This window comes from Cavia porcellus, unplaced genomic scaffold (genome assembly GCF_034190915.1).
Source record: "Cavia porcellus strain 051 isolate PalLab524CR breed Dunkin Hartley unplaced genomic scaffold, mCavPor4.1 scaffold_22, whole genome shotgun sequence".
In the NCBI taxonomy this organism is placed as follows: Eukaryota; Metazoa; Chordata; class Mammalia; order Rodentia; family Caviidae; genus Cavia; species Cavia porcellus.
Genome location: NW_026947505.1, coordinates 14,926,999 through 14,952,205, shown reverse-complemented (window position 1 = coordinate 14,952,205; position 25,207 = coordinate 14,926,999). Strand labels below are relative to the sequence as shown.

Below are 25,207 nucleotides of genomic sequence, written 5' to 3'. Positions count from 1 at the left end.
GGGATCTGTCCACACTCTAGAAATCCAAAAAATATGGCTGAGGGCCTGGATCCTATGACAACGTCCTGCACAAGTCCAGCTGCAGAACAAGAACCCATCACAATGTCTAATGCAAGTCTGTGTCAAGAATCTGTACTGAGAGGACCCAAAGATCATTGGTGGAAGTCAGAAAGTCTGTGCCAAAGGGATGAAGGATCTGTGCCAGCAGACTGAGGGATCTTCACTTGCACCAGTAAGTGATGCTCGAGGTAAGGATCAGAGCTCCCCACTGGAAAGAACTGCAGACATCCTCAGCAACAGCGGGGTCCCCAGCTCTTCCAATGATGAGAGCAACCAAGTTCATATCAGGAAAACCACATGACAAGTTTCTCTACGAAAATCAACAGATCCATGCCCCCCCCCCCCGCCCAGTTCTCTTTTTATGCTGTGGGCAACAATGTTTAGGTGGGCTTTCCACAACAAGCACCATGCTGATTCAGTTAAACTAAGTGCTACAAGATGACAACTAATTAACCCACGAAAGATACCACCCATCTTTTCCCTGCTCTTTCCCCTATCCTCTGCTTCATGTAACCCAGCTCCTCCAGAATACCACAGGAAAGAAGGAAGAGAACACTGAGAGCTTTTTTCATGATCAGTCTTGAAGGAGGCTCCATAGCAGTTCTCTGTGACAGCCTTACAGATGAAGGCTGGGTGATGAGGTGGGTGTCACCCCTCTGGGGAAAGCATCCTCACCTTACAGACTGTGGTGGATGTGGGAGAGCCACTCCAGCTACTCACTTATGCTCCTGGTTAGAGTCTCTGTGCATGGGAGGAAACAACAAGGGCTTTTTGCATCTGATGTCACTGCATCCAGTGTACCATTCTATTGAAGAAAGTAATGGTAGGAAGTTCCATGTGTATTTTCCATGCAGTTTCCTTCCTCAGTAGTCTTGGGAACCTACCCTGTGTTCATATGGAGCAGATGGGAGGTAGAAATGGGGAGACTGCGAGAGCAAGAGTGGCCCGATGGGAGCAGGGGAAGGAAACCTATGCTGACATCCAGCGAACAAAGGTGCTGTTCCATGTGGCCTAGAGGACAGGTGGGTGGTAGTCATGTTCAGCCCACTCTGCAGATACCCCAGCTCAAGGTACTCCAAGTGTCTTCCTCCCATAGGAAATGAGGATGCTGTTCGAGTGCAGAGCAATATAATCACAATCTTCAGACTCCTGGAGATGGGGGTGGGTCTTGCAAAGATTACAGAAGGATTCAGTTTTGTGGTGAGTGGACCAGCGTGATTTGTATTTTTAACACAGAGGCCATGTCTGCCAAGTAAAAGTTACAGGACAGGATACTGCAGAAAAAATTCATGTAAAATTATTTGGCTCTTTTTTCCTTAATTTTTCTCTCTCCATTTGAAATAGAAGCAGGAAAGAAGAGTTAAATGAAGAATTGAAAATAATATACAGCATGTTTATTTACTTAAAATTAAATCTTTCAAGATTATAATTACTTCTCCTCCCACAGGCAGAAAAGACAAGAATATTCACATAGGAAAAGATTGAAGTTTTAACTAGAGGACTCTGTGATTGAAATTTTGAACTTTTCAATTCATAAACTTGCATCTTTCTACTTCCTGGACAATTGTGAATTTTTCATGATGTATAACTAGAAGATGAAAGAATATATAAAGATTTGCTAGAGGTGAGAATTGGAGAAAGATGATTTCTCAGTGTGTCTCATCATACTCGAAGCACTCCTTATGGAGATAAGCAGTTCATGCACTGCTTGTGAAAATACTTTCACACCCAGATGGGTTAAGTAGAGAATCAAGTTGATTCAGGAGACATTAATTGTTGAACTGCTCAGATCATTGCGCAGAAAAGTTGATCATGTATAATCAGTGCTCACTGCCCATCATTACCATTTAATACTTTGGCACTACTTTTTGAGTTACCAGTTAGCTTCCAGTCCTTAGAGCTAAGAGAAAGAAACCCTTCTCTCCCCTACTTCTCATTAACTGCATGGGTGTCATTATCGCATCTTTCTTCTCTTGGTCATAATGAGAAGTGGTTCACACTCTCAGTCACTGGGGAGATGGTCTAGTTAGTGGGCTTTTACTTTAGAAATATCTTTGGGAGTTACATCAACTTGCAAATTTAAGCTTAAGTGTAGAAATAAGGCAAAACTTTCTCTGATGCAAGAACCAGAAGTTTACCAGTGAACCTCCTCTAGATGATAGCTTCGTCAACCTCTGGGCACACAACCTCTGCCTAATTTCTGTGGTGATGTGCTGCAAAATCAGTTACTGAGTATGGTCGCATGGAGAATGTTGGAAGAGTGGTACCTGTCCAAGAGGATTAGAGCGTTGGTAGGAATCTCTATTTATATTCCACTCAGCACTGGACAAGGTGCTCTCTATTGACTAAGTATAAATATTAAAATGTAAATTAACTTAGATTGCTCCATAAATTTCAAAGGGTAGAGTGAAAAATAGAGCACTTAAAATTTTACTTCGAAATTATTACACTTATAATATCGGAGCAGCATTTTTGTTTAACCCGGTCTGGGAGCTTCTTTGTCTGGAACTCCATCACTGTACTTACTGATCTTGCAAGTACTGCATTTCGTGTTTCCAAGCTGATCTACATTTGAGTTTGTGCATCTGTTTCTCGACTCGCTTGTTTCAGGTTTGTTTCTTGTATTTGTCAGCTGCCTCATCACTGAAACACAGTACTTGACACCCGCAACTTAAAAGACAAGAAGTTTAATTTTCTCACAATTTCACTGTTTCTCTCACCAGGGTCACTGGTTTCTCTCACCAGGTTGAAGGCAACATCATGGGGAAGAAGGTCGCTATGAAAGGCAAAGTTTCGCCATTCATGGTGATTGAGAAATAAAGCCAGGGAAGAAGGCCAGAGCAGAAAGTGCGAGGGGCCAGATGTGGACCCCAAGGCGATAACCCACCCAGACAGACCTACATATGTGTCTGCCAAGGCCTGGGGCAGACTCTACAGTCAATCAAATCAACCACAACATCCCAACCTTTGTCAGCTTGATACTGAAACTTATCTCTGTACACTCTTATTAATCTCCAAATAAACACAGTAGCAAGTTCATAATTTTGCTGATTTTGCTCAACAATACAATTAACACATGAATAACAAGTAAACCAACTTCCCTTCCTCAAAGATGCAGCAGTTCCAGCATTTCAAGAAAATTCTTATATGTGAACCTTTGTAAAAATAAAAAGAAGTTTCATAAACCCAAAGTACAACAGCAGAGTGCAGATATTCCCATTCTGAAAGGCAGCAAGGAAGAATAGAAAAGGATTGGACCAAATGAAGAAAAAATTACTTCCTGTAACTTCATATCTCATATTTGGGGCACATGGAGATAAAATGTGAGTCTCAAAGAATCTGGGAGACCTAAATATTGTGGCGTGGACAGTTACAGCCCACATGACCTGTCTTGCACTAGTAGATTTCAAGGCCAGCAGCTTTCCTCAGCTGTGTTCCACATTTGTGGGATGTCAAATTTCCTGGAATCTCCACTGTACCTCTGGCTTCCTTCCCACACCTTGATGCACTGCCCTCTCCAGGACCCCTTGCCTGGCCTCCAAGGCCCTCCTTTAACATCCAGGTGGCACTCACCCTGCAACTCTTCCATTCTGCATGCCAGTTAAACCAACATCGTGTGAAAGATACCAAGGTGTGTTGTCAACAGAAACAATATTGAGGATCCCTGAAGAAATGGTGCAGGGGTCACTGTGTGCCTGGATCCCTGAGCCTCATGAAATGAAGCCCTTGAACTGATAGTTTGGAGAGTCTTCCTGAGCAGGAGTCCCACTGGTTCTTTTTCCCCCAGTCAAATGCCGACATTTCTGTACCCTTCAGCCTGCAATGGGTGGGGGGCTCCATCATTTCTAAGTTGCCCTCAAAGCATCTTTTTCTTGACCCTGTACAAATGTATGGTATCTATTTAATGAAACTAATCTCTTTATTACTCATACTTTCTCTGGCCCCAACTTCACCTAAGTGAAGCCAAAATAATTTTTTTCATTTTTTAATGCTGTCTTCTGTCCTTTATTCTCACTATAAATTGATATAAAATAAGCCGGCAGCACCCATGACACAGCCTAACAGTCAGGCTGGTCTGTAATTTTTCTGCCAGATTATTTAATCTAATGCTTTTAACCTCAGTTGCCTGCAAGCTTTTAAGACATGGGAAAATACATACAAAATTTCTGTTGGCAAAAACGCACATGGCCTGTAGTCTGGCTCTCAGTTGAGTCCTGTTCACATTGAATCCTCCTCTGCTTGGTCTTTAATGTGTGGATTGCTATCAAATTTCTGGTCTTCTGAGCTCTGATCAGAACCACCTATCAGGCTCTGCTTATAGTATTCTAAGGCTTTCCTACCCAACATCTTCAAACCATTCTAAATTCTACCCTGCAATCCAGCTCCAATGGGCTCTGGACCACTTGGTCAGGTATGGTCACAGCCATGACCCCACTTCTTTGCTACCATTTTTGTATTAGTCAGTTTTCCCATAAGTAAAATATAACACCCAATGTAAATACCATAAAGAAGAAGAGGTTTAATTTGCTTGTGATTTCAGCCCATGGTCAACTGGCTCCTTGCAGATGCATCATGGCACAGGACATGGCAGGCAAAGCTCTTACTTAATGGCACCTGGGAAGCAGAGCAGGGGAACAGTGCCCCTGCAAAAGGGGTGAGAGGCCCAGACATACCCAAGACCATGCCTCCATGGCCAGGCACACACAGAAGTGCTCTACCCATCCCAGGGACACGTCTAAAATCCAGTCTAGCTCAACCTCTGCACTAATACCCATATTTCCATCTTAAGATCTCAACCTTCAAGAAAATGAATATCATGTTTCTCTCATTACTTAGTACTCACCAGAGGTGTGCGCTTAGCATGTTTAGAATAGAGAAATAAACTAATTACCAAATCTTAGAATGATGGGAAGGGAGGTATAAAATTATTTCTCTACCCAAGGTAATCGTTATCTCTGTGTCTTTTTTTTACAGTAAATACGTATAATAACAGACTCAGTGAAGATTAATTGTTCACTCTGAGTTTATTTGTCAATGTCTGTCAACATTAATGACTGGCATAAGGGGCATTTTATTGGCATCTGTGAGTAGTAACGTGGATGCTCGTCAGTGCTACCTGTTCCCAAGGGCTATCATCCTCAGATGTCCATAGCACTCAAGTCAAGAGAGGCTGGCATAGGGTTTTGCCTACGTGAGCAACTGATATCACTTCACAGAATCAGGTGCTCAGAAAATACTAGGAGGGATAGGAAAAAACATTTGGGTAAAAGTGTTAATTTTATTAATTAGTGATTGGGCTTCACAGTCTTTACAGAAAGAAAGTTCATGAGTCTCTCTAAACTGAGGCCTTGCACACTCAGAGCCTCACATTCATTTTCAGGAAGGCTGGAGATGCTTTTTCCTGCTCTGCAGTGCTCCACTATTCCGGGGCTGTGAGTACTTCAAGTACTTTTAATATTTCTACTTTCTGCTCATTTTTTTTTTTTAGTCCTTTCACATTAGGAGCAGCAAGTCCAATCACTAAGGAACACAAACAATTGTGTAATCAGAGAGTTCAATGTTCATTTTTCACAGGAAAGAGAAAGGTTTCAGGGGTGCTCAAAGTGACATCTTCCTTAGAGAAGAACCGATGTCCTCCCTATGGGCAACTCATCAGGGTTAATGCCTCTCATGGGAAGGAGGGAGGCAGCTAGTCCTCATAGGGTAAGTGACTCAAGAGATGCAGAGAGCAGCAAGTGAGAGGAAAGTAAGAAGATAAAGAAAGAAATGGAGACACGTTACGTACACGTAACAACTCAATAAAAGGAATGTAAATATGAGATATTATGAACATGCACCAGAGAGAGAGAGAGAGAGAGAGAGAAACAAGGATAAACAGAGAGATGAAGAAGGGAAAGAAGAGGGGATTTAAAAAGAGAAATGAAGCTGTATTATGTACTGTACCAATTTTCCAAAGAAAATGTAAACATTATGTAGTCAAATGTACTAATAAAAATATTAAAATTTTTAAAAACACTATGTAGTTTCTTAATGGTTTTGTACAATATATTTCACCAATCTCCAGTCCCCCAACCCTGCATTTGACCTCTCCTTCTTGTGGTAGCTATTGCAGATGCAGATTTGTTTCTTAACAGGAAAGGAACATCCCAGTTATCCTCGAAAGCTTGCACCCTATCGTATCTCCCTACTAAGAATCCAGTAAGGTCATTAAGTCATATAACCTTAGGGGACATGGGAGGGATTATAGTCTACACAGGAAGAGAAAGAAATCTTTACCTGGAATCCACAAATGTAACTGAATGTATTGTAAAATAGCAAATTAGTTTTGCTTAATAAATATCCTAACAATCACAATAAAAAGACAATCTTACAAACTCACACCTTGCCCTACAGGGACTGCACCCCGGGATATTCCCATGCCTGGCTTCTGGACAGCTGCATGGGCTGAATCCTTCAGGCAATCTTACAAAAGGCTTAAATCCATGGGAAGCAATGTGTCCCCTGCAGAAATGATCCCAAACCGGTGATAATGGCTCAGACAAAACCATATTTATGAGTGAAAGGGAATTTTTGCAATCAAATTACCAAGATACTTATTATTTGAAGTTCATCTCCATTAACCTTGTAGAAAATAGAAAGCACTTAGGATTTTATTTTTCTAGAAGACATTTCCAAGAGAATTTACATACAAATGAAAGCCTGAAATCTTTGATTGGTGTTAAAGTCTGATCATTCCTTCCTCATTGGGATGGACTGATGTGGACTTCCTTTCCCAAGAGTACTGAGAAACTGCAGGCCTAGGCTCTTTCGGTGTCAGAGGCACCCGCACACTACGGCACCATGAGCACCCACGGGTCCCCACCGGTAGCCCCGCAGCTCTGCTTCCCCACTGTGAACGGGTCCTGCGTGAAAACCCCCTACACGCCTGGCCCCCGGGCGCTCCTCTACGCGGTGTTCGGCTGTGGGGCTGTGCTGGCCGTCTTAGGAAACTCCTGGTCGTGGCTTCCATCCTGCACTTCAAGCAGCTGCACTCACCCACCAACTTCCTCATCGCCTCTCTGGCCTGCGCTGACTTCTTGGTGGGAGTCACCGTGATGCCCTTCAGCATGCTCAGGTCCGTGGAGAGCTGCTGGTACTTCGGGACGAGTTTCTGCACTTTCCACACGTGCTGTGATGTGGCATTTTGCTACTCCTCTCTCTTCCACCTGTGCTTCATCTCCGTGGACAGGTGCATGGCCGTTACCGACCCCCTGGTCTACCCCACCAAGTTCACGGTGTCTGTGTCAGGCATTTGCATCGCTGTCTCCTGGACTCTGCCGCTGGTGTACAGCGGTGCTGTGTTCTACACCGGGGTCTATGACGATGGGCTGGAGGAATTAACCAGTGCCCTCGACTGCGTAGGACGCTGCCAGGTAGATGTAAATCAGAACTGGGTGTTGATTGATTTTCTGTCTTCTTTATACCTACCCTAGTTATGATGACTCTGTATAGTCATATTTTCCTTGTGGCTAGACAGCAAGCTAAAAAGATTGAGAACACGGGTAACAAAGGGGACTCATCCTCCGAAAGTTACAAAGCCAGAGTGGACAAGAGAGAAAGAAAAAGCAGCTAAAACCTTGGGCATCGCGGTGGTAGCCTTTATGGTCTCCTGGTTACCTTACAGCATCAATTCATTAATTGATGCTTTCATGGGCTTCATCACTCGCACCTACATTTATGAGATCTGTGTTTGGTGTGCTTATTATAACTCAGCGATGAATTCTTTGATCCATGCTCTGTTTTACCCATGGTTTAAGAAAGCTCTTGCAGTTATTCTCAGTGGGTAGGTTTTCAAGAACCGTTCAGCAACCATGAATTTATCATCAGAATAAATGCAAGCAATTGGGTTGAAAAAGTTGATGAGACCTGTAAAGGTTCCAAAAGAAGTACAATTTTAAAAATCAAGGAAGAAGAATAAGGAAGACTAAACTGTTCTTCAGATTAGACAGGAAAAATTAGTGTTTTCAGTCTTGTTAAGATTTGCACTTTGCTGTCCAAAATTATGAACTAGAGGAATGATTATTAGATTCTCATTTGTTAATTGCTTCATATCTGTGGACACCCCACTCCCTGCAGAGGTTTCCTTCTCTCCCTTTTTAATCCTCTGACTTTCCAGTTGTTGTGATATGTTCCTGGGGAGTATGTTTGTTCTCCATTAATTCCTTTTCCTCTTTCTTTGCAAAGATTTTATTGTAGCCTGCTAAAAATTTTATGCATGGATGTCCTTGACTGGGTTCTTACTTCCTCTGTGTTTTATTCCAAGTAGAATAAATCCAGCAAGGTTCAATATTGTATGCTTTCTGAAATCAGAGAAACCCAAAATATAAATAATGTATAGAGCAAAAACAAAAGAGAGATGGTGGGAAGCAAAGAGGGGATTATAGAAAGGGGATCTGGAGGAGGCAGAGAACATGATGCAAGAGGAGGTAGATTATAAAAGATCAAGATAGGCTGACTCCTTGGTGCATACTTGTAGTCCTAGCAATCATGAAGCTGAGGCAGGAGGATGGCTGCAAGTTTGAGGCCAGCCTGGTCTACATAGTTAGTTCAAGTCAGCTTGAACTATATGGCAAACACTTGTCTCATCCTCCTACCAAAAGGAAAACAGATCAAGATATAATATGTATATGTATCAATTCCTCAAAATGAATGAAGTTATTATGTAGCACAGATATTACGAATAAAAATAAATATAGTAGTTTACCAAAGGATTCTGTTGGGTAACAGTTAAATCTATTCCATCTTGTAGATCTTAGTGTGTCATCCTGATGGCATCTCGATACCATGCTGACCAAACTGTTATGTTACTGAATTTAATGTCACCATTTCCTTTTCTATAGTGGATTCTAGACAGAGTTCCCTCTACTTTTCAGAATGACATTAAAGTGATTATGTGACTGCTTTTCTTGAAATTGTGGGAAATTGTAAATAGCTGCCCTACCTTTGGGTGTTTTGTCTTAACAATGAGCAAGAAAAGTAACTAATACTTATGATCAAAGTAAGGTAATGAACATGTCCTCCTCTATGGTGGATTGATAACTAATTGGTCGTAAACTTGTAATAACTGGCAGAACTGAATTAGCGTGGTGCTGAGTATGGTTGGCCCACCTGAAGACTGTTGCCAAGATAAAAATGAGATCCAGAGAGGGAGATTCTTTTGGTTGTTAGTTCTCCTGGTTATTGTTGATTCTCCTATTGCTGTTGGTTCTCCTGGAAGAGCTTGTCAAGCCCTTTCCCTTATACAAACCTGGCTCTTCTCATCACCAGAGGAGCTTGGGACCTTGTTGCTGAGAATGGCTGAAGTTCACTTTGGGAGAGCTTACTTTGCACATTGCTTCCTAGCTCCAAAGGGGAAGGAAGATGTTTGCTGTTTAATCTCCAGGAGAAGCTTGTCAGTGCGGCTTTCTCATATGAACTTGGCTGTTCTCATTGTCAGAGAAGACTGGGACCGCATTGTCGCTGAGAACGGCTGTGGTACTTTTCAGGGGAGTTCTGCTCCTTCCTTTGCATGTGGCTTCCTGACTCCAGTGCAGCACCCTTGGCCTGCTGGCACAGATGCTTCACCCTGCTGACATAGACTTTATATTTCCATCATTGACCTTTGGGCCTTCCCAGCACAGATTCATGAAACTGACCTACTTAGGACATTGCCATGGGATACATGCCCTTGCTGGATTTTGAGGTCGTTAGTGTGTGGATAGGTTTCCTGCACATTTTGTGTTTGACTCTTTGGATGATTACTATAAAATTATCCTATAAATTATGTGTCCTGTATTGTCTTGTTCTTGCAGTCCGTGACATAGCAACCTCTTCATCATTTCTTCTTTGAATGCTCTTGCAGGTCTTCCTAAAGCAGGTACTTGGTTGTTGTAAATCACGATCATCCCGCAGTGCTGCAGACACTGGAACTCCCTTTACTTAACTGTGTTTTGATAGTTGTCACACAACTTCCTTATGCCCCTTCCTTCCTACACTGCTTATGCTCTAGTAATTTTTATACTACTTGGTTCTAGTCTGTGTGCTTTGAGCTTGCACACATGAGAGAACATGAGATATTTGTAGGTCAACATCCTTCACTTGTTGAACCTTTTTAGGGATATTTTCAGTAAACGTTCAAGTTCAGTGCAGGTAATTTTCATTTTTTAATAGTAGATATTAGGTTTTAAACTGATCTGTCAGTTAAAAATGTATTTCTTTTCCTTTTCTACCTTTTTAAACCTTTAAAACAGTGTCAGTGCCACTTCTCTTTTAAGTCTTCGCAATTGTCACACTGACAGAGCTCCTTCCGAATGTTATGGCAGGTGCTTTGATCATATGGTTATCCTCTTCGATTGTTACATGGGTAGGGCTATCATTAGCTCCTTTTTATAGGTGAGAAAGCTGGACTGCAGAGAAGATGAGGCATGTGCCCAGGAATGCAAGAAAACAGAAGAATTACATCTTAAATTGTCCGGGTCTAGCTTTCAGACCTTGCTCTTGAATACTGATTCACTGAGAAATATTCGACTATGACTTCTTCTGGATATCACAGCTCTTTTTTGTATCTTTCTGGAGAACTGATCTTACACCACCATGTTCTTATTTGTAGTTTTTTATGTCACTTTGGACTGGAAGCTTTTGGTTGCAGCACTGATGTTTCAGAACTTTCGCATCCAACATTTTATCCTCATACCATGCACATAATAACTTCTCAAGAAATGTTACCTGGCAAAATAAAACTGTCACATTTGAAGTGTGTGCTCCACAGTTTACTGCCCCTGTGACAAAAAACCCTGAGAATTAGAGGAAGAATAGCAGGTTAAATTTTATTTTGGTTTATACTTTCAGAGGTTTCAGTCCATGATCAGCTGACTCCATTGTATCTGGGCCTGTGATGAGGCAGAAGCACCACGGAAGAAGGGCACTGCAGGGGTGAGATTCTGACCTGATGGAAAGAAAAACAAACAAACAAACAGAAAGAGGGTGAGCCCAGGCCACAGAGGAAACAGCAAGAGGCAAGGCAGAGTGTTCAGGGCACACTGCCAGACAACACTCTTCGGCTAGGCCCTCAGCTTTGATCTTCTCCCAATAATGCCATCAAGTTATTTTTTTTAACTTATTTTTTTTTAATTTAAGGAGAAAAAGGAAAAAAAGCAGAAAAAGGGTACAAGTTATACAGAATTTCAGAAAAATAATAAACAGTAGGAAATCACTAGTTAATGGATTACATATTGTCATCTTAGAAATAATTGTTCAAGTTACAAGATTAAAGCATATAAAGTGGACATTCAAACAGTGAGACTGCAAACAGTTCTGTTCAATGACCCAACAAAACTCAGTAATATCATTGTCTATCTTATACACTTAAATTTACATGCAGTTATACCATTTAGAGCACTTTCTTTTCCTCTCTTTTGTACAGAGAATACTGCAGGATATTCTAAAAAAATAAAAGAAAAATGCCATCAAGTTATTAATTCATCAAAGAATGAAAGTAGCAGTGGTTGAATCACCTTCCCAAGACTCCACTTGTAGCAGTGCTACAGGTCTCCAGTGCGTGTGCATTTGCAGGGAGGTTTTACATTTAAACTGTAACTATCTGAAGGAGGGTAGAATTCGTCTGAAACCTGGGCCTGGGAGAAATGGAAGAGGTATTCTCCTAGGCATTCTTGCACCTTGGTGAAATCCATCAAGCAGAAGAAAGAACCGGATATATATATATATATATATATATATATATATATATATATATACTTGATTTTAGGCAAGTTTGCCCGTGCATCTGAACTATTCCACAGGAACAATGCTGTACATCACATTACACTTAGCTGGGGTCTATTGTAAAAACAGAGAACAGTCACTTTGGACCTTGGCAGGTCTTTGATGCTGAGAATATTAGAACAGTCATAACTCTGAACAGCCAGAGCACAGCCTGAGTCAGCCTGGCCCTTTGCCTCTATTCACTGGCTTCCCAGCTAGACTGAATCTTCACTACTTTACACCTGCCAGCAACCATCTTAATAGAAATTGGACTTTCGCAGGCCAGAAGCAGGGCCCAGTCATGTTTGCCTCCATTTCCAGGTGTACACAGGGTCACCTGTTCTTCTGAGTGGTGGATCCAGATTGTTTCTTCTACAACTGCTCCTCGTAACTACCTCTCTATAGGACAGTGAGACATGGACTGCTTGGCTGGCCCAGCAGATGCCCCCGCCCTGCATGGACTTTGCACATAAGCCATAGTAACCACTTCTCAGTTACCACGTGACCTTCTCAATTTATGCCTACTTCAGTTAACCTCACCATTAAAACATGCTGTAGAAAATCTGTTGCCAGGGTAGCCTGGGCCCTAACGAAGGTATTGGTGCATGATTCCTCTGTTTCCCTGCCCGTGTAGGAGCCTCCAGGCATGTCATACACCTACTGCATCTATACATACTGAAATCTATTGAGCTTCCATACTGTGCTTGTGTTACTGAACCCATGCCCTCCATGTGGTCACCCTGAAAAGACCCATGCAGTTGAATCCTCTGAAAGTGTTCTTTTACCTGAGTGTCTGGTTGCTGATGGAGATAAGCACTCCTAGTAAGCTGATAAAGAGAGTGTAAGAGTTTTATTTGAAATGTGAGTGTAACAAACTTCCCATAAGCAAACATGTATGTTTTGCTCTTTTTCTGTGATGGTAACTCCGCTTAGGCCAGTGATGGTGATCCCTTTAGAGACTGAGTGCCAGAACTGAAACCCAAGATCCAGTTATTTATCACAAAGGGCCATCGCTGCAATTATACAGGAATAGGGAAGATTTAGTTTAGATAAAACAGCTCATACACTTACCTGGCATACTGATAGTAAGGGCTACAGATGCACCACCACTGGTTCAGGCTGTGGGTAAACTGAAGCTCTCTCCCCCTTCTCATTCTCGGGATCCAGCTGAAGGAGAGGCTCCAACAGAGAATATATGTTCTTGTGACAGAGGGCTGATGTGCAAGAGCTGGGCTCAAACATAAAATTATACTAAATTTTCTATCTGAACACGACAACCATCATGCCAGGTCCTACAGAATTGATCAAAGCAGGTCACAGAGCCAAGCTGAACCTCAATGACTGAGACATTTGCTGGGTCACAGAACTGCAGAGAAAGAAGAGCATAAAATAGGAGAGGAAACTCTCAGTGGCAACAGGTGACAGGTACCCGGACCTGGCACTAAGGATAGTGAGTCCCTTCTTTTTGGTTATTGGAAGTTCTTCATACGATTTCAAGTTTGCAGCTATCATGGTTACAGAAAAAAAAAACCTGTAATATGGGAAACTCTGTGTAAGAGAGGGGATCTTAGTTTTTTGCTCAACTGAGAGTGGTGTGACCTCAATTTTTGAAACTCACTAAAGGGCTAAGTTTATGGAATAGAAATATTCAAACACAATACAAAAGGAGTCTTTTTCTAAAAATGACCTTAAACAGCATATAGCATATAGGTGACACACGTGTGCTCACTCATACTATTTACACTCATAAATGTACACACATGTAATAAGTGTGTGACATATTCACTCATGCTGCAGGCTGGGATGAGCTATCATGGGTTTAAGTAAGTCATAAGAAAATGATAAATTGAGAGAAAGAGATAATGGTTAGGTTTCTACAAAACAAGAAGAGTCCATCATAGAATTTGAAACTATGCTGATACATTTTGTGGAACAGGAAGTTTTTTAAAGACAAAGAAATTCAAAGCCAGCACAAATACAGCAAGAAATTGTAACAGCAAAGCTGTGACCATGCATGAAGCGGCACCAAGGTTTGGAGACAAGAATCAGCTTTATTTTCTACAATGATCTGGATGGGAATAGTTCCCAGAGATGTTGGGTGAGATGCTCAGGGAGGGAGGATTTTATGGGGTGGCCAAGTGGAAGTACAGAGGCAGACTGAGAGTTTGTCACTAGGGGATTGGTTCTTACAATGTGCATAGCAGTGACCAGCCTTTTCTGGAAATCAGAAGTAACAGAACTACTGACAGGAACTGAAGTGAACTAGAGGCTACCTGGGCAACAGTGACTACCGGAAACTGAAGTGTGCTGGCTGGGGGCCATTTTCTGTTATAAAATAACTGTGCTTGTTGATTTATTTTCTAGTATCATGCTCCTAATGAAGAAGATTATCAGATTATTGATGTGTTTTTCAAGAACCAACCTCTCAGCAGTTATGATACAGTCTGCCTGGCTTCTTGCCAATGTGATCACAAAACTATTATTCTGAAAAGAGTGTCTTGGTGTTGGAATTTAATCAACATTCCTACAGCAGGTGTCTGGATAGTGAGCCATGCGGGAAAAACATTTTATCTTTATTTTTACTAATATCTGCTTGAAATTATAGCACTGTGTTCCATTTTGAATATATGCAAAAAACAACAGTGTTACTACTACCCCTGATTTTTTTTACCATTAGAAATAGGTAACTTTGTATCATAGTATATTTGTTGCAGATATTGCAAAATTTCATTTAGGATTCCAAATGCTAAGAATAAAAAGTTATATTGTACCTGCAAGCAGATGTTAAAGTTGTCAGAAAGAAGCACATGTATGATTATATAACAGAATTGGTTATTTCTAAGGTATTTTGACAATAATATTTCCGGTTGCAATTGTGTTTGTAGAACAATTGTAGAACAATTTTATTCCCTTGTAAGTCTTACTCTGAGATGATGTGCCTGGTCTTTCCAAGGGTGCCAAGAATCTCTAGCACAAAAAGTTAAGAATGTTTACCTGAAGTGTAATTTTCTCTAAGGAACAATATAGTAATGCCTGTAGTAAAGCATTACTGCAGACATTGGAGTTAGAACTTGAGGAATTGATATTCAAAGCAGTTTTTCATTTGTCCAGGACGTATGCAGATTTTCTGGGTACATCAGACTGGCTTCTTATTCCTGTTGTTGATCAAAAATGATGACGAGCTGGATTTTCAATCCTTACATCAGGTTCCTCCCCTGCCACTCACCAGCTTTGCTTCCCTTTGTGGTACCCACCACAGGGAGCATCTTGTTCCCTTTCTTGGTTTCGTTGCTGATGTAAACATTGTATCAGGACAATGTGTTCCTTTATTTCTAAGATTCTGAAGATGATCAGTTTTCCTACTTGCTTTTCAATGTCAGCCCTGCTTGTAGATTTGTTGTTGTTATGAGTAACAACGGCTGTGAGGCACCTGGTTGAATTCTGAGGAAACACCTTGTTTCCGCTGGTGGAGAGACGGTGGGTCTCACTGGTATGATAAAAGTCTAAAGAAAGATGTATAAAAATGACCAGATCTGGATACCAATCACTTAACCAAATCCTCCACAGATATTGAGGATCTGGTTATTTTTTAAAAAGAAAACATTCCTTCAAGAATATCAGACACAGAGATCATAGAAATAGTTCATCAGAATAAAGTGCAAAGACCAATCTATTTGGAGGCTGGATTGCAAGACAAAGATTCTAAAGCAAACATTTTGAAAACAAGATACTTCACAGACATGGCTATAATTATAAAGTGTAAAGTAAAATTATTCAAATAAAGTTTCCCAGAGTGACATTATACAATACTGTACCTTCAGGTCATCTTAGAGAGAAAAGAGTATGAAATCCTAACTTTTCTAATTGAGGAGATTTTATGGCAAGGAAACAGATAATTCAAATTCAGCACAGTCTTACCCGACTGTGACATGTAGCAAAGCCAAGGGGAGAACTCAGAAACCCTGACCCCAAGCTCAGCTCTGTCCACCTCTGCAGGTGAGTTGATCGGAGGAAGCAATGACATTAAACCTAAGTACTTCTCCAGTGCTCTGGTTTACCTGGTGACTACTTAGATCACTCATCTCCTTTTCCTACATCTCGTGTGAGAATATTGCATGGCAGGAGTGCTCCTGTCTCCCAGAGTGATAAGCTTGTTTTTCTCCTCCTCTTGAACTGTAGAAGCTGCCCACAATCTCATACCACCTCACCCAGTACCTCTCATCCTTACTTCAAGGTCTCACTTCCACTACCGATTTCCTGCCTATGTTGAATCATTCTTGGTACAGATCAACAGTGGATTTCTGCAGGGAGAAGATTTCCAGGCTCAGGATGAGTTTCAGTGCCTTCCTGAACCACCGGTAGGAAAAGACATAGATGATCGGGTTGCAGGCGGAGTTAAAGTAAGCAAACCAGATGAAGATGTCAAACACCAGAGGTGGTGTGATGAAGTTAAGCAGGCTGTCCACCATCGTGTCCACAGTGAAGGGAAGCCAACACAAGAGGTAGATGCCCACAGCAATGCCTAGGGTCTTGGCGGCTTTCCTCTCTCGCTTGGCAGCCCCAGCCAGGCTTTTGTTCAAGGTGCTGATCTGCTGAGCCTGCCTGCTTGCAACCACAAAGATCCTTGCATACAAGCTGATCATGATGACACAGGGAACGAAGAACACAGGGAAGTTTAGCCAGCCCCAAAACTTATTGAACAGCAGCTGGCAACTACCCACACAAGGTATTTCCACCAGCCACTCTCTCAGTCCCCTGTCCAGCACATCTGTATAGAGAAAGAAGGCAGTGTAGGCTGCTGGCACCCCCCACCCAGCCAAGATGTACCTGAGAGCCACTGTGGCCGTAAACTTGGAGGGGTAGAGCAGGGGGTCACAGACGGCGCAGTAACGGTCAACGGAAATGAAACAGAGATGGAAGATGGATGTGAGGCAGAAGAGCGTGTCCAGGTAGGTGTGCAGCCGGCAGAGGAAGTCCCCAAAGAACCAGCAGCTCTCCACAGAGCGAATGGTGCTTAACGGCAGGACCAGCACACCCAGCAGCATGTCAGCCAGGGCCAGGGACAGCAGCAAGAAGTTGGTGGGAGTGTGCAGAGCTTTAAAGTAGGACACGGAAAACACCACAAACAGATTCCCCAGGACTGTGATCAGCATGCCTGCTGCACAGGCCAGGTAGATGGCCAAGCGGATGCCCAGAGGGTGGGCTGTTCTGGGGCAAGACCCATTCACCTGGTAGCACAGTGCTGCAGGGTGTTCTCCAGCACTGAAGTCGAGGACAGCTCCCATGTAGGGCTTCCACACTTCCCTCTTGGAGATTTGGCCACCTTTTTTAAAAGGAAAAAATTCTCATCAGAAAGTGAGACCCAGAGAAGGCAATAAAGAGCAATTGAACCTGGGGCAATCTCACTGGGTGGGAAATCAAACATGCTCTGAAAATAAAATAGGGCATGGAATTCAAATTTCCTGGTTTGTCTGACTGGGCTCTTCTTAAACCAGCATAAATAATACCCTCAAGGAAAAAGAAAGACATAAGCCAAATGCTTCCTCAAGGAAAAAAGTAACCATGTCCTAGTGATTAGTATAACATGACTGAGAGAGGCCATTACCACCTTGGTAATGTTGTTATCACGTATACAGAGAGACTTAAAGTTATGAGTGATCCAAGTAACCAACTATAATTCTTATTAATAAATCATTGCTTGAAGGAGGAGTAACTAGTAATTTTCTGCCACAATACTTAACCAAGGTCCTTTCTTTAATAATTAAGTAAATTGATAATAAAGCCAGAAAATCAAAATATTCTGTTTTTTTCTTCTCTTTTCAAAAAATTCAGCAGAATTCAAAGAATAAAATTTTAAATTGTCTAATGTTGGGTTTGCATGCAGCACATTTGTACTTCATGAATGAGTTCTGGAGTTGTTGGGCTGCGATTTATTTTTTCTGGTGCTGTAACCTCATTCCTGCTGGGTAAACACTCTGTCACTGAGCTGCACCCAGTTCATCATTTCTAAAAATAATGAACAATATTTATACATCTTGGGAAGACTATCTGATATGAGAAAGCATCTTGTTTATTAAACTAAAAGCCAATTCTTACTAACAAATGCATAGTTTCCAAACTACTCACACAAGTGGGAGCCAGTGACTTCATGAGAAGAAATCGATCTTGTAGCAAATAGACAAACAGACTGTCATGTTCTTCTCCATCAGCAAATGTAGCAGACGGGCAATCAGTTAACGGTTTTATACTTTCCGTAGAATCCACTTCTCCGTGGGGTGTGACCCACAGGAGTGGTGGGACAGTGTCAAGGGACCTAGTTTGTACCACTCGCAAGCTCAGTTATTTAAGTTTCCTTCTCAATATGGGATTATTTAACCTGACAGTTAATTACAGGTGAAAATGAAGAACGGTGGATTTACATAACACTTTTCATTTTTGCTCCAAAGTTAGGGAAATACAAAAACGGTATTCTTTTAGTGGATAGTTGTATTCTTTTCATACATTTCTATCACCATTAGAAATAAGAATTAATTTTTTAAAATAAATTATTATTTGAGGAAGGAACTCTAGTTATTATGGGGAGGAAGAAGTTGTGAGGAGAAATTCTAGAGGGAAAAATTCACTAGCAATCAATTCCCAAGAAACCTGTATTTACCCAGCTTGGTACAGCCAGTTAATAACTTTCCAAGAAATACTTCTGTTTGCATTTGTGATCAAGCAGAGCAATTACCATCATGATTATTACAATAATGCGAACATGTTTTAGTAAAAGCAAGTCACTTAAGGGCACAAAAAAGAAGAAATTTCAGAACTTGTTTGTGGAATATAAAACTGCGTAGCATCACTTCTGTAATCTGTCAGGACATATTAAACATTTACAAAGGATGTAACTTGGCAAGCGTTAGACAATGCAAATATTATGGCTTTGCAAAGCAATGGAACTCATTTCAAATATTACTTATAACAAATGAGCTATAGGATCTTGGAACAGTTGCTTAACATCTCAGAGAATTAGGCATTCTAATGTACAAGCACTAAGGAGTGTGAAAATGTCCCAAATATTAAGTAAAACACGGTGTGCTGCTCACTTGGAGCATAGTGGGCAATCAAATTATCAGTTTCTTCTATCTCCATTACTTTGTGTCCTATCTGTATGTGTGCTGTATAAGGGATATTTGATTACTAAAATTTTTAAGGAATTCATGTTTCATTCCAGTGACCTTGTAAATCTTGAACCTTTTCATCTCCCCAAGAACTCTGTTCCCTCTTCTCCACAGGCCAACCAAGTCAGATTCTGTTCAGTGAAGAAAAACGGAAACAGGCATCTTTGAGAAGAAGCAGGACTTGCTTTGCAAGCTGATTGCTTTTGAGGACTGTGCTTTTGAGAGCCGGGATTGAAGAGGAAAACAGTCCCTTTTCCCTGATAGAAGACTCAGATCTCACTTTTTATTCACTGTTATCAAAAATAGTGGAGACTGAAATAAGCTTTTTCAGAGCAGCACAGACTTCAGGCCAAGGCTGGCAGCTCCACGAGGAGGCCCCGCAGCAGCTCCTGATGACGCCAGGAGACGCACGGCCCAATGCCAGGTCCTGTCCCACAGTTTTCTCTTCTGTTTTCTTTCAGGTAGCAAACAATGGCTGGTGTCCTAAAGGCCACTCCAGAGTCCAGCTGGGCCATTTTTCTCAGTGTGATAGGACATATAACCACACAGGTTATATGGAGCCGGTTCCTAGCTTGGCCCCGTAGTGCTTGCTCTTGAGAGACAGTGTTATATATTATATTTACACTGAGTTGTCTCATATGCCTGTCTATTAGAACCAAAATATCATAATGAAGCAGGAGAAAAGAGTTTTTAAAAGTTTCAACCTATTTCAATGTTTCCCACTCACTGAACCTCACAGCAGGGCACATAAAGGCTCCTCTGCCTACACCCCACATCTTCACCTCCTCTTCTCTGGATGGGGTGGAGGAGATGATAGCATTCCCACATAGACAGACTGTTGTTCCCTTCTTCTCATTTCATTTCCTGTGACAGTACCATGTCAGCTTAGGTTGGAAACTGGATTTTCCCAAAGGTGAGCAAGATTTGGAAAGTGAACTTATGGCTGTCGTACTGTGTTGTAGGCGGATGCCAAGCTGAGCAGACAGAGGTACCAGGCAGGCTGCAGCTGGACCTATTTGGCTCTACACTGTGCCCAGCTTGTCTTTCTGACTGCTGATGCTGCTGAGCAGTAGTGCTCCAAGCCCACTACCAACATCCCAGGCAAGGCCTTAGAGAGGAGCTGAGCAGAAGCGGCTCCCTCCTCAGGCTTCTGCACCAGCTCCAACTTCAGGCTTCCACCCAATGAATGAGAAGTGCCTACTTCAATTGTCTTTCCATGTAAATCTTGAGGAAGTTGCCTTAGTGCTGCTCCACTGATGCCCTAATTCCCTTTTCTCAACTTTCCCCACAAATCTCATGAAAGCTCTGGTTTCTTTATTGAGTTGTTGATATACAGTGCTTTGGCTTGAGTTTCATGTAGTCTTCTCTAACCTCCAAGTCAAGCTATGTTTCCTCCTCCACATCCTCATAGCTTGCTGTGTTGGCTCTGTCATCCCCATATTACCCTCAGTGAAAATAAGCGGCTTTGACTGCTGTTGTTAAGCCAAAGTCCTTTGAGGGCAGGGTTTGAATTCTGTTCATCTCTGAACCACGAGTCCTCAGAATAGGAATTGGCACATAGTAGGTTCTCAATACATGTTTATTGAGGCTTTCGATACATAGCCACAGTACCCGTAGCAGTTCATCCTCCTGGGACAACGTCTCCTCTGTTCAAGCTAGGTGAGTCCTGGAAAGAGGAGACTTGAGGAACTGTGATGAGATGCTTCATTTCTCCTGGGAACAGCCCAGGGAGACCACAGCTGAGATGATTTTCACTGACAGCTTGTAGAGTTGAAATTTTTATTAAAATAAGCAATAATTTAGTCTATAACAGAAGTTTCTACGTTTTCCTTGATTCCTTTTAGTTAGCTTTGTCATTGCTGACTAAAAGAACATGCTGGTCTGGGAGAAATGCCACACCAGGGTCTCAGATTCCAGTTCCTGGATATTCTCATGTATTTCATGCTATTTTGAGGATCAGTTGAGAAAATGAGTATGTGCTGAATGAATGACTTTCGTTCTTTTTTATTTTTTTTTTTTATTTTTAGGAGAATAAAATCAAACAACATAAAACAGGAAAAAAAAGGCAGTCAAAACAAAACAATGGAAGTGATACAGGATTTCAAAACAAGACAATAGGAAACCAACACAGGCTGCCATGATGACTCTTGTAATTATTCAGTGTATTGAGTACAAATGTCCTTATTGAACATCCTCATGGAAAGTGGACAGGAAAATGCTCCTGCCAACTCTGGGTGATCCATTGTCCCTTCAAGACCTGTGAAGGTGTAGAACTTGGGCCAAAGCCTAAGGTTCCCCTCCTGCTCCTTGATTCTTCTTGTGGAAAGATTACCTTAGCCTGAGTGCTAAGGAGCAAAGCAAAGATAAATCTCCTGGGAGAATAAACCAGCTGGTAAACATCTCAAAACCCAGTGATTCTCAAATACTGTCTTGTGATTAATTACAGTAATTAACTGAAGTTTTATCATAGCTAAATGTGCTATATTCAAATTATAAAATGATCAATACTGATCTGGAAGTTAAAATGCTCAGCTGAGCATGGAGATCCAGGGAGGCTTGGGGAAATCCCGACTGCATAGAGATGTTCTATTCAAGGTGTTTCGGAGAAATGAGTTGTTTCCAAGTAGAGATATCGGAGCAAAGGCAGACCTGAAAAAGCAAACAAGTTCATGCATTTAGAATTTACAGGCATGGTAACCAAAAACCTCAAGAACAAGCTGTCTACAAAGAAATATGATATCCTTTGGTCAGGCTAGGGGATAGAGAAAGTCTAGACAACTTTTCTTCGAAATTTTTATCTTATTTTCATATAAAAGATGAATATAAAAATTTGCGTATAGGGTCGGAGGAAGAAGAGAAAGACACAACATGGAGCAATAGATACTCTCCTAAGGCTCTGGCACAGAATGGACTTCAGTTTTATAAGTGATGTTTGCATATACCTGCACTTACACACACACACACACACACACACACACACACAGAATTCCAGAAGACACTTTTTACAAGTATACACATTACATTCCAATTTTATCAAACATTGCAACTTCACATAATTCTTCATGAAAACAGGTCCAAGTCAGAAACGATGAAACTGGAATTAACTATAACTGCCTTCTTCTTCCTCGCCTCCCCTGTCACTCAGATGCTCCCAGAGCAGAGCACCTCTAACTCTCTGAATCAGCAGCAACCTCAGTCAGACAGGGAATAACAGACATAGGATTTGGCGGTCCATGACTGAGCAGAACAAAGGCGGCTTCCCTCTAAGGTTTATAAGTGAGAGTGAGAAAATCAGTCATTGAATTAAACCAAAGCAGTGAGTTTTTCAAACTTTATTTTTTAAAGTTTGGAAAAATAGCAATATTAGTGTATTTTGTTGGAGAGCCCTTCCTCAGAGGCCCAGACATGGATCATTTTGGCAGCTTAAATTCATCATTAGGATTACATCTATTGTTCATATGTCGGTGTCCATTACAGCATCTGAAGAAATATCCTACTCCAGGGAGCACATGCCAATGTATGTAAGGAGAAAGCAGTGAAGGTTTCCCAGTAGAAAAGAATCTTTGCAAGTGATGCCTAGGAATGTTGCCTAAGAATGAACAGGAAAAAAGCTCAGAGCAGAAGAATTAGAGTTAAAGATCTTCCCTGTGACAATCATGCTCAAAGCCTTGTGAAACCAAGGATAAAACATATCATAAATAATGGGATTTAAAGTAGAATTGAAATAACCAATCCAGAGGAAGACATTATACAAACCCTCAAGGGTGGTAAAAGTCATCCTTGGTTGTGCAATAAAAGTCAAAAGCTAAGCAGGAGACCTAAATTTCTACAAAGTGATTTCAGTTAATTTTGTAGCCATTTTACTAAACATTTGTATCTCTAAACATAGTAAAAGAATCATTTCTCAGCCATTTGGACTGGAGGGAGAGAGAGCAAGGCCACACCAGCAGGCAAATCCAGTCTGGGAACCAGTGCCATGCGTGGGTGGCCGCCAAAGTAGGAACAGTCAGACCCCAGCTCCTTCTGGCATGCAGACTGGCCAACAAGAAGTACCAACACACACATATACCCCACCCCCGTCCCCATCCCCATAAGCAACCTGCATCTGGATAAACTCAGGCCGTGATGATAGGTGAAATGCAATTGGATGCCTGTGGTGCTTTGGTGTTTCACTGACCTTGCAGGTCTAGGGTCAGTGGTCTGATCATTGGTTCAGAGGATAGCAGTACATGGTGTGACATCTAGCGGGGAGTTCCTTCTCATGGTTGCAGCCATTGTTGGTTCCCTATGGCCTTGTTTTGGAAGTCCTATATCATTTCCAATGTTTTATTGGGTTTTATTCTCTTTATTTTGTTTGATTGTGTTAAATCTGATGGCAGGAGCAACTATTTCAAAGATAGCGAGATATATTATGGTAGCCATTTTGGACTTACTTAAAGCTTGTTTTGAAATGCTTTATTGCATTCTTTTTTTGTTTTTATTGTTCCTGTTTTGGTCTGTTCTGTTTGATTTTCACTATGTGCAAAGTTGTCTGTAGCTATTTTGAAGACATCAAAAGGCCTTATGGTTACTACCATTGATATTGTAATGTTTTGAAGTCCTGTGTCTTTTATACTGGTTTGTTGTGATTGGTTTTATTCTGTTTTATTCTCTTTAAAATAAAATGAAAAAATGAAAAAAAGGAATTGTCTGTCTAAATTAGGCAAATTTACCTTAATATCACATGTTCATACACAAATATATAGATAAACAAGAAATTTCATGAATGTTGCTATTTAAAGCACTCGACAAGGGCTGAGGGGTTAGCATAGTGGTAGAGTGCTTGCCTAGCATGCACAAGGCCCTGAGTTTAATCCTCAGTACAAAAAAAAAAAAGAAAGAAAAAGTGAAATCACTCAACAATTTTACACTGTTATATTCTTAACCAGGACAAAAAATATTTTATATTCATTTTAAGTTAGACAATAGCATCACAATGACTATACAATAATTTCAACAAATGAGCCTAAATTTAGATTTACATAAGAGTACGATTGACTAGAGGGAATACTCAGGACTCTTATTCTTTTAACTTCTCTCCTGTTTCTGTATCCTCACCTCCTGCCCCAATTAATTTTCACTGAAAATGAGTTGGTCTTGCTTTGGTTTACTTTGCAAATTCACACAGATTAACTTTGCTACTTCATTACTATTCTATAGCAAAGTAAACTTCTAGCACAGTAAGCTTTATAGGTAAATTTATCACTCTCACCTGCACTCACATGTTTGAATTTCAATATTATTCCAGTAGTGTCACTCCAGGAGGGCAGCTGAAATCCTCAAAGACCCAACATGTGTTCACTAACCTGCTGTTTTGATGACACTGTCAATGACCTCCATTGGAACTTGCTCATTGCTTATGAACCGGACTGAGCGTCTCTTATTGAGAAGTTCATAAAATTCCTGAGCTCTCTTAACCATTTCCTCCTCAGGGTACTGGGTGTGGGAGAATGGGATGTGTTCAACGTGTTCCTCTGACTCCTGCCACTCATCAGCATCTGCAGATAAGAATCAGCTGAGTCACAAGTTCAGCAGTCAATCCATTATAAGGTGGTCACCAGGCAAAGGAAAGTTCCTGAAAATGTCTGTAAGCTTATATAAGCTCAAAAAAGGTCAATAGCACAAAGAAAAAGAGAAGAGAGGAGAAAGGAAGGCAGGAGGAGGGAACAGAGACAGAGATAAAGAAGAGGAGGAGGAGGACGAAGGGGAAGAAGGAAACAAAAATGAAGTAGATCTACAGAATCCTGACCACTGATCTTGACTATTCGTTAACTCTAGACTTGTTATAAATCCAGAAAAAACAATCTTTACCTACAAAAAGATGAGGCTTTCAAATTTCCCCTAATGGTGGATTAGGTTATTTGAGACAATTCTCTACCTGATGAAAGTCACTCAGATCACCAAATGTGTTTTTGGAAGCTTTCTTTTTTAAACAGTTGAACTGACAAACTAGTAAAAAAATTAACAGATTCAAATTGAAGGGAAAATATAAACCTATAGAGGCAAGCATAGAAGTTACATTGTCCCTGATTGTTTCTGCTAATCCTTATAATTTGAATTTCCGTTTTTGTATTTTCAGTGATCAAGGGAACCCAAAATCATAGTTCAGGCCTACACACAATGGGAAAGCTAACAATATGGACCCCGAGACTCTATCCTTCAGAAAA

The 25,207-nt window shown here is 41.2% G+C and overlaps 1 protein-coding gene and 1 pseudogene across 1 annotated transcript; one reads left to right on the top strand and one right to left on the bottom strand.

Moving 5' to 3' along the window:
- Positions 1–6,900: 6,900 nt before the first annotated feature.
- On the top strand, positions 6,901–7,931 carry LOC134472192 (trace amine-associated receptor 6-like; annotated as a pseudogene).
- An 8,178-nt stretch (positions 7,932–16,109) lies between these two features.
- Positions 16,110–17,123, bottom strand: LOC134472191 (trace amine-associated receptor 5). Its single transcript, XM_063233355.1, has one exon. It carries the CDS (start codon positions 17,121–17,123, stop codon positions 16,110–16,112), a length of 1,014 nt encoding a protein of 337 aa, XP_063089425.1.
- Between the last annotated feature and the right edge of the window lie 8,084 nt (positions 17,124–25,207).

Coding starts and splice junctions, on each gene's coding strand:
- LOC134472191 (XM_063233355.1), bottom strand. CDS start 17,123: ATGGGAGCTGTCCTCGACTTCAGTGCTGGAGAACACCCTGCAGCACTG.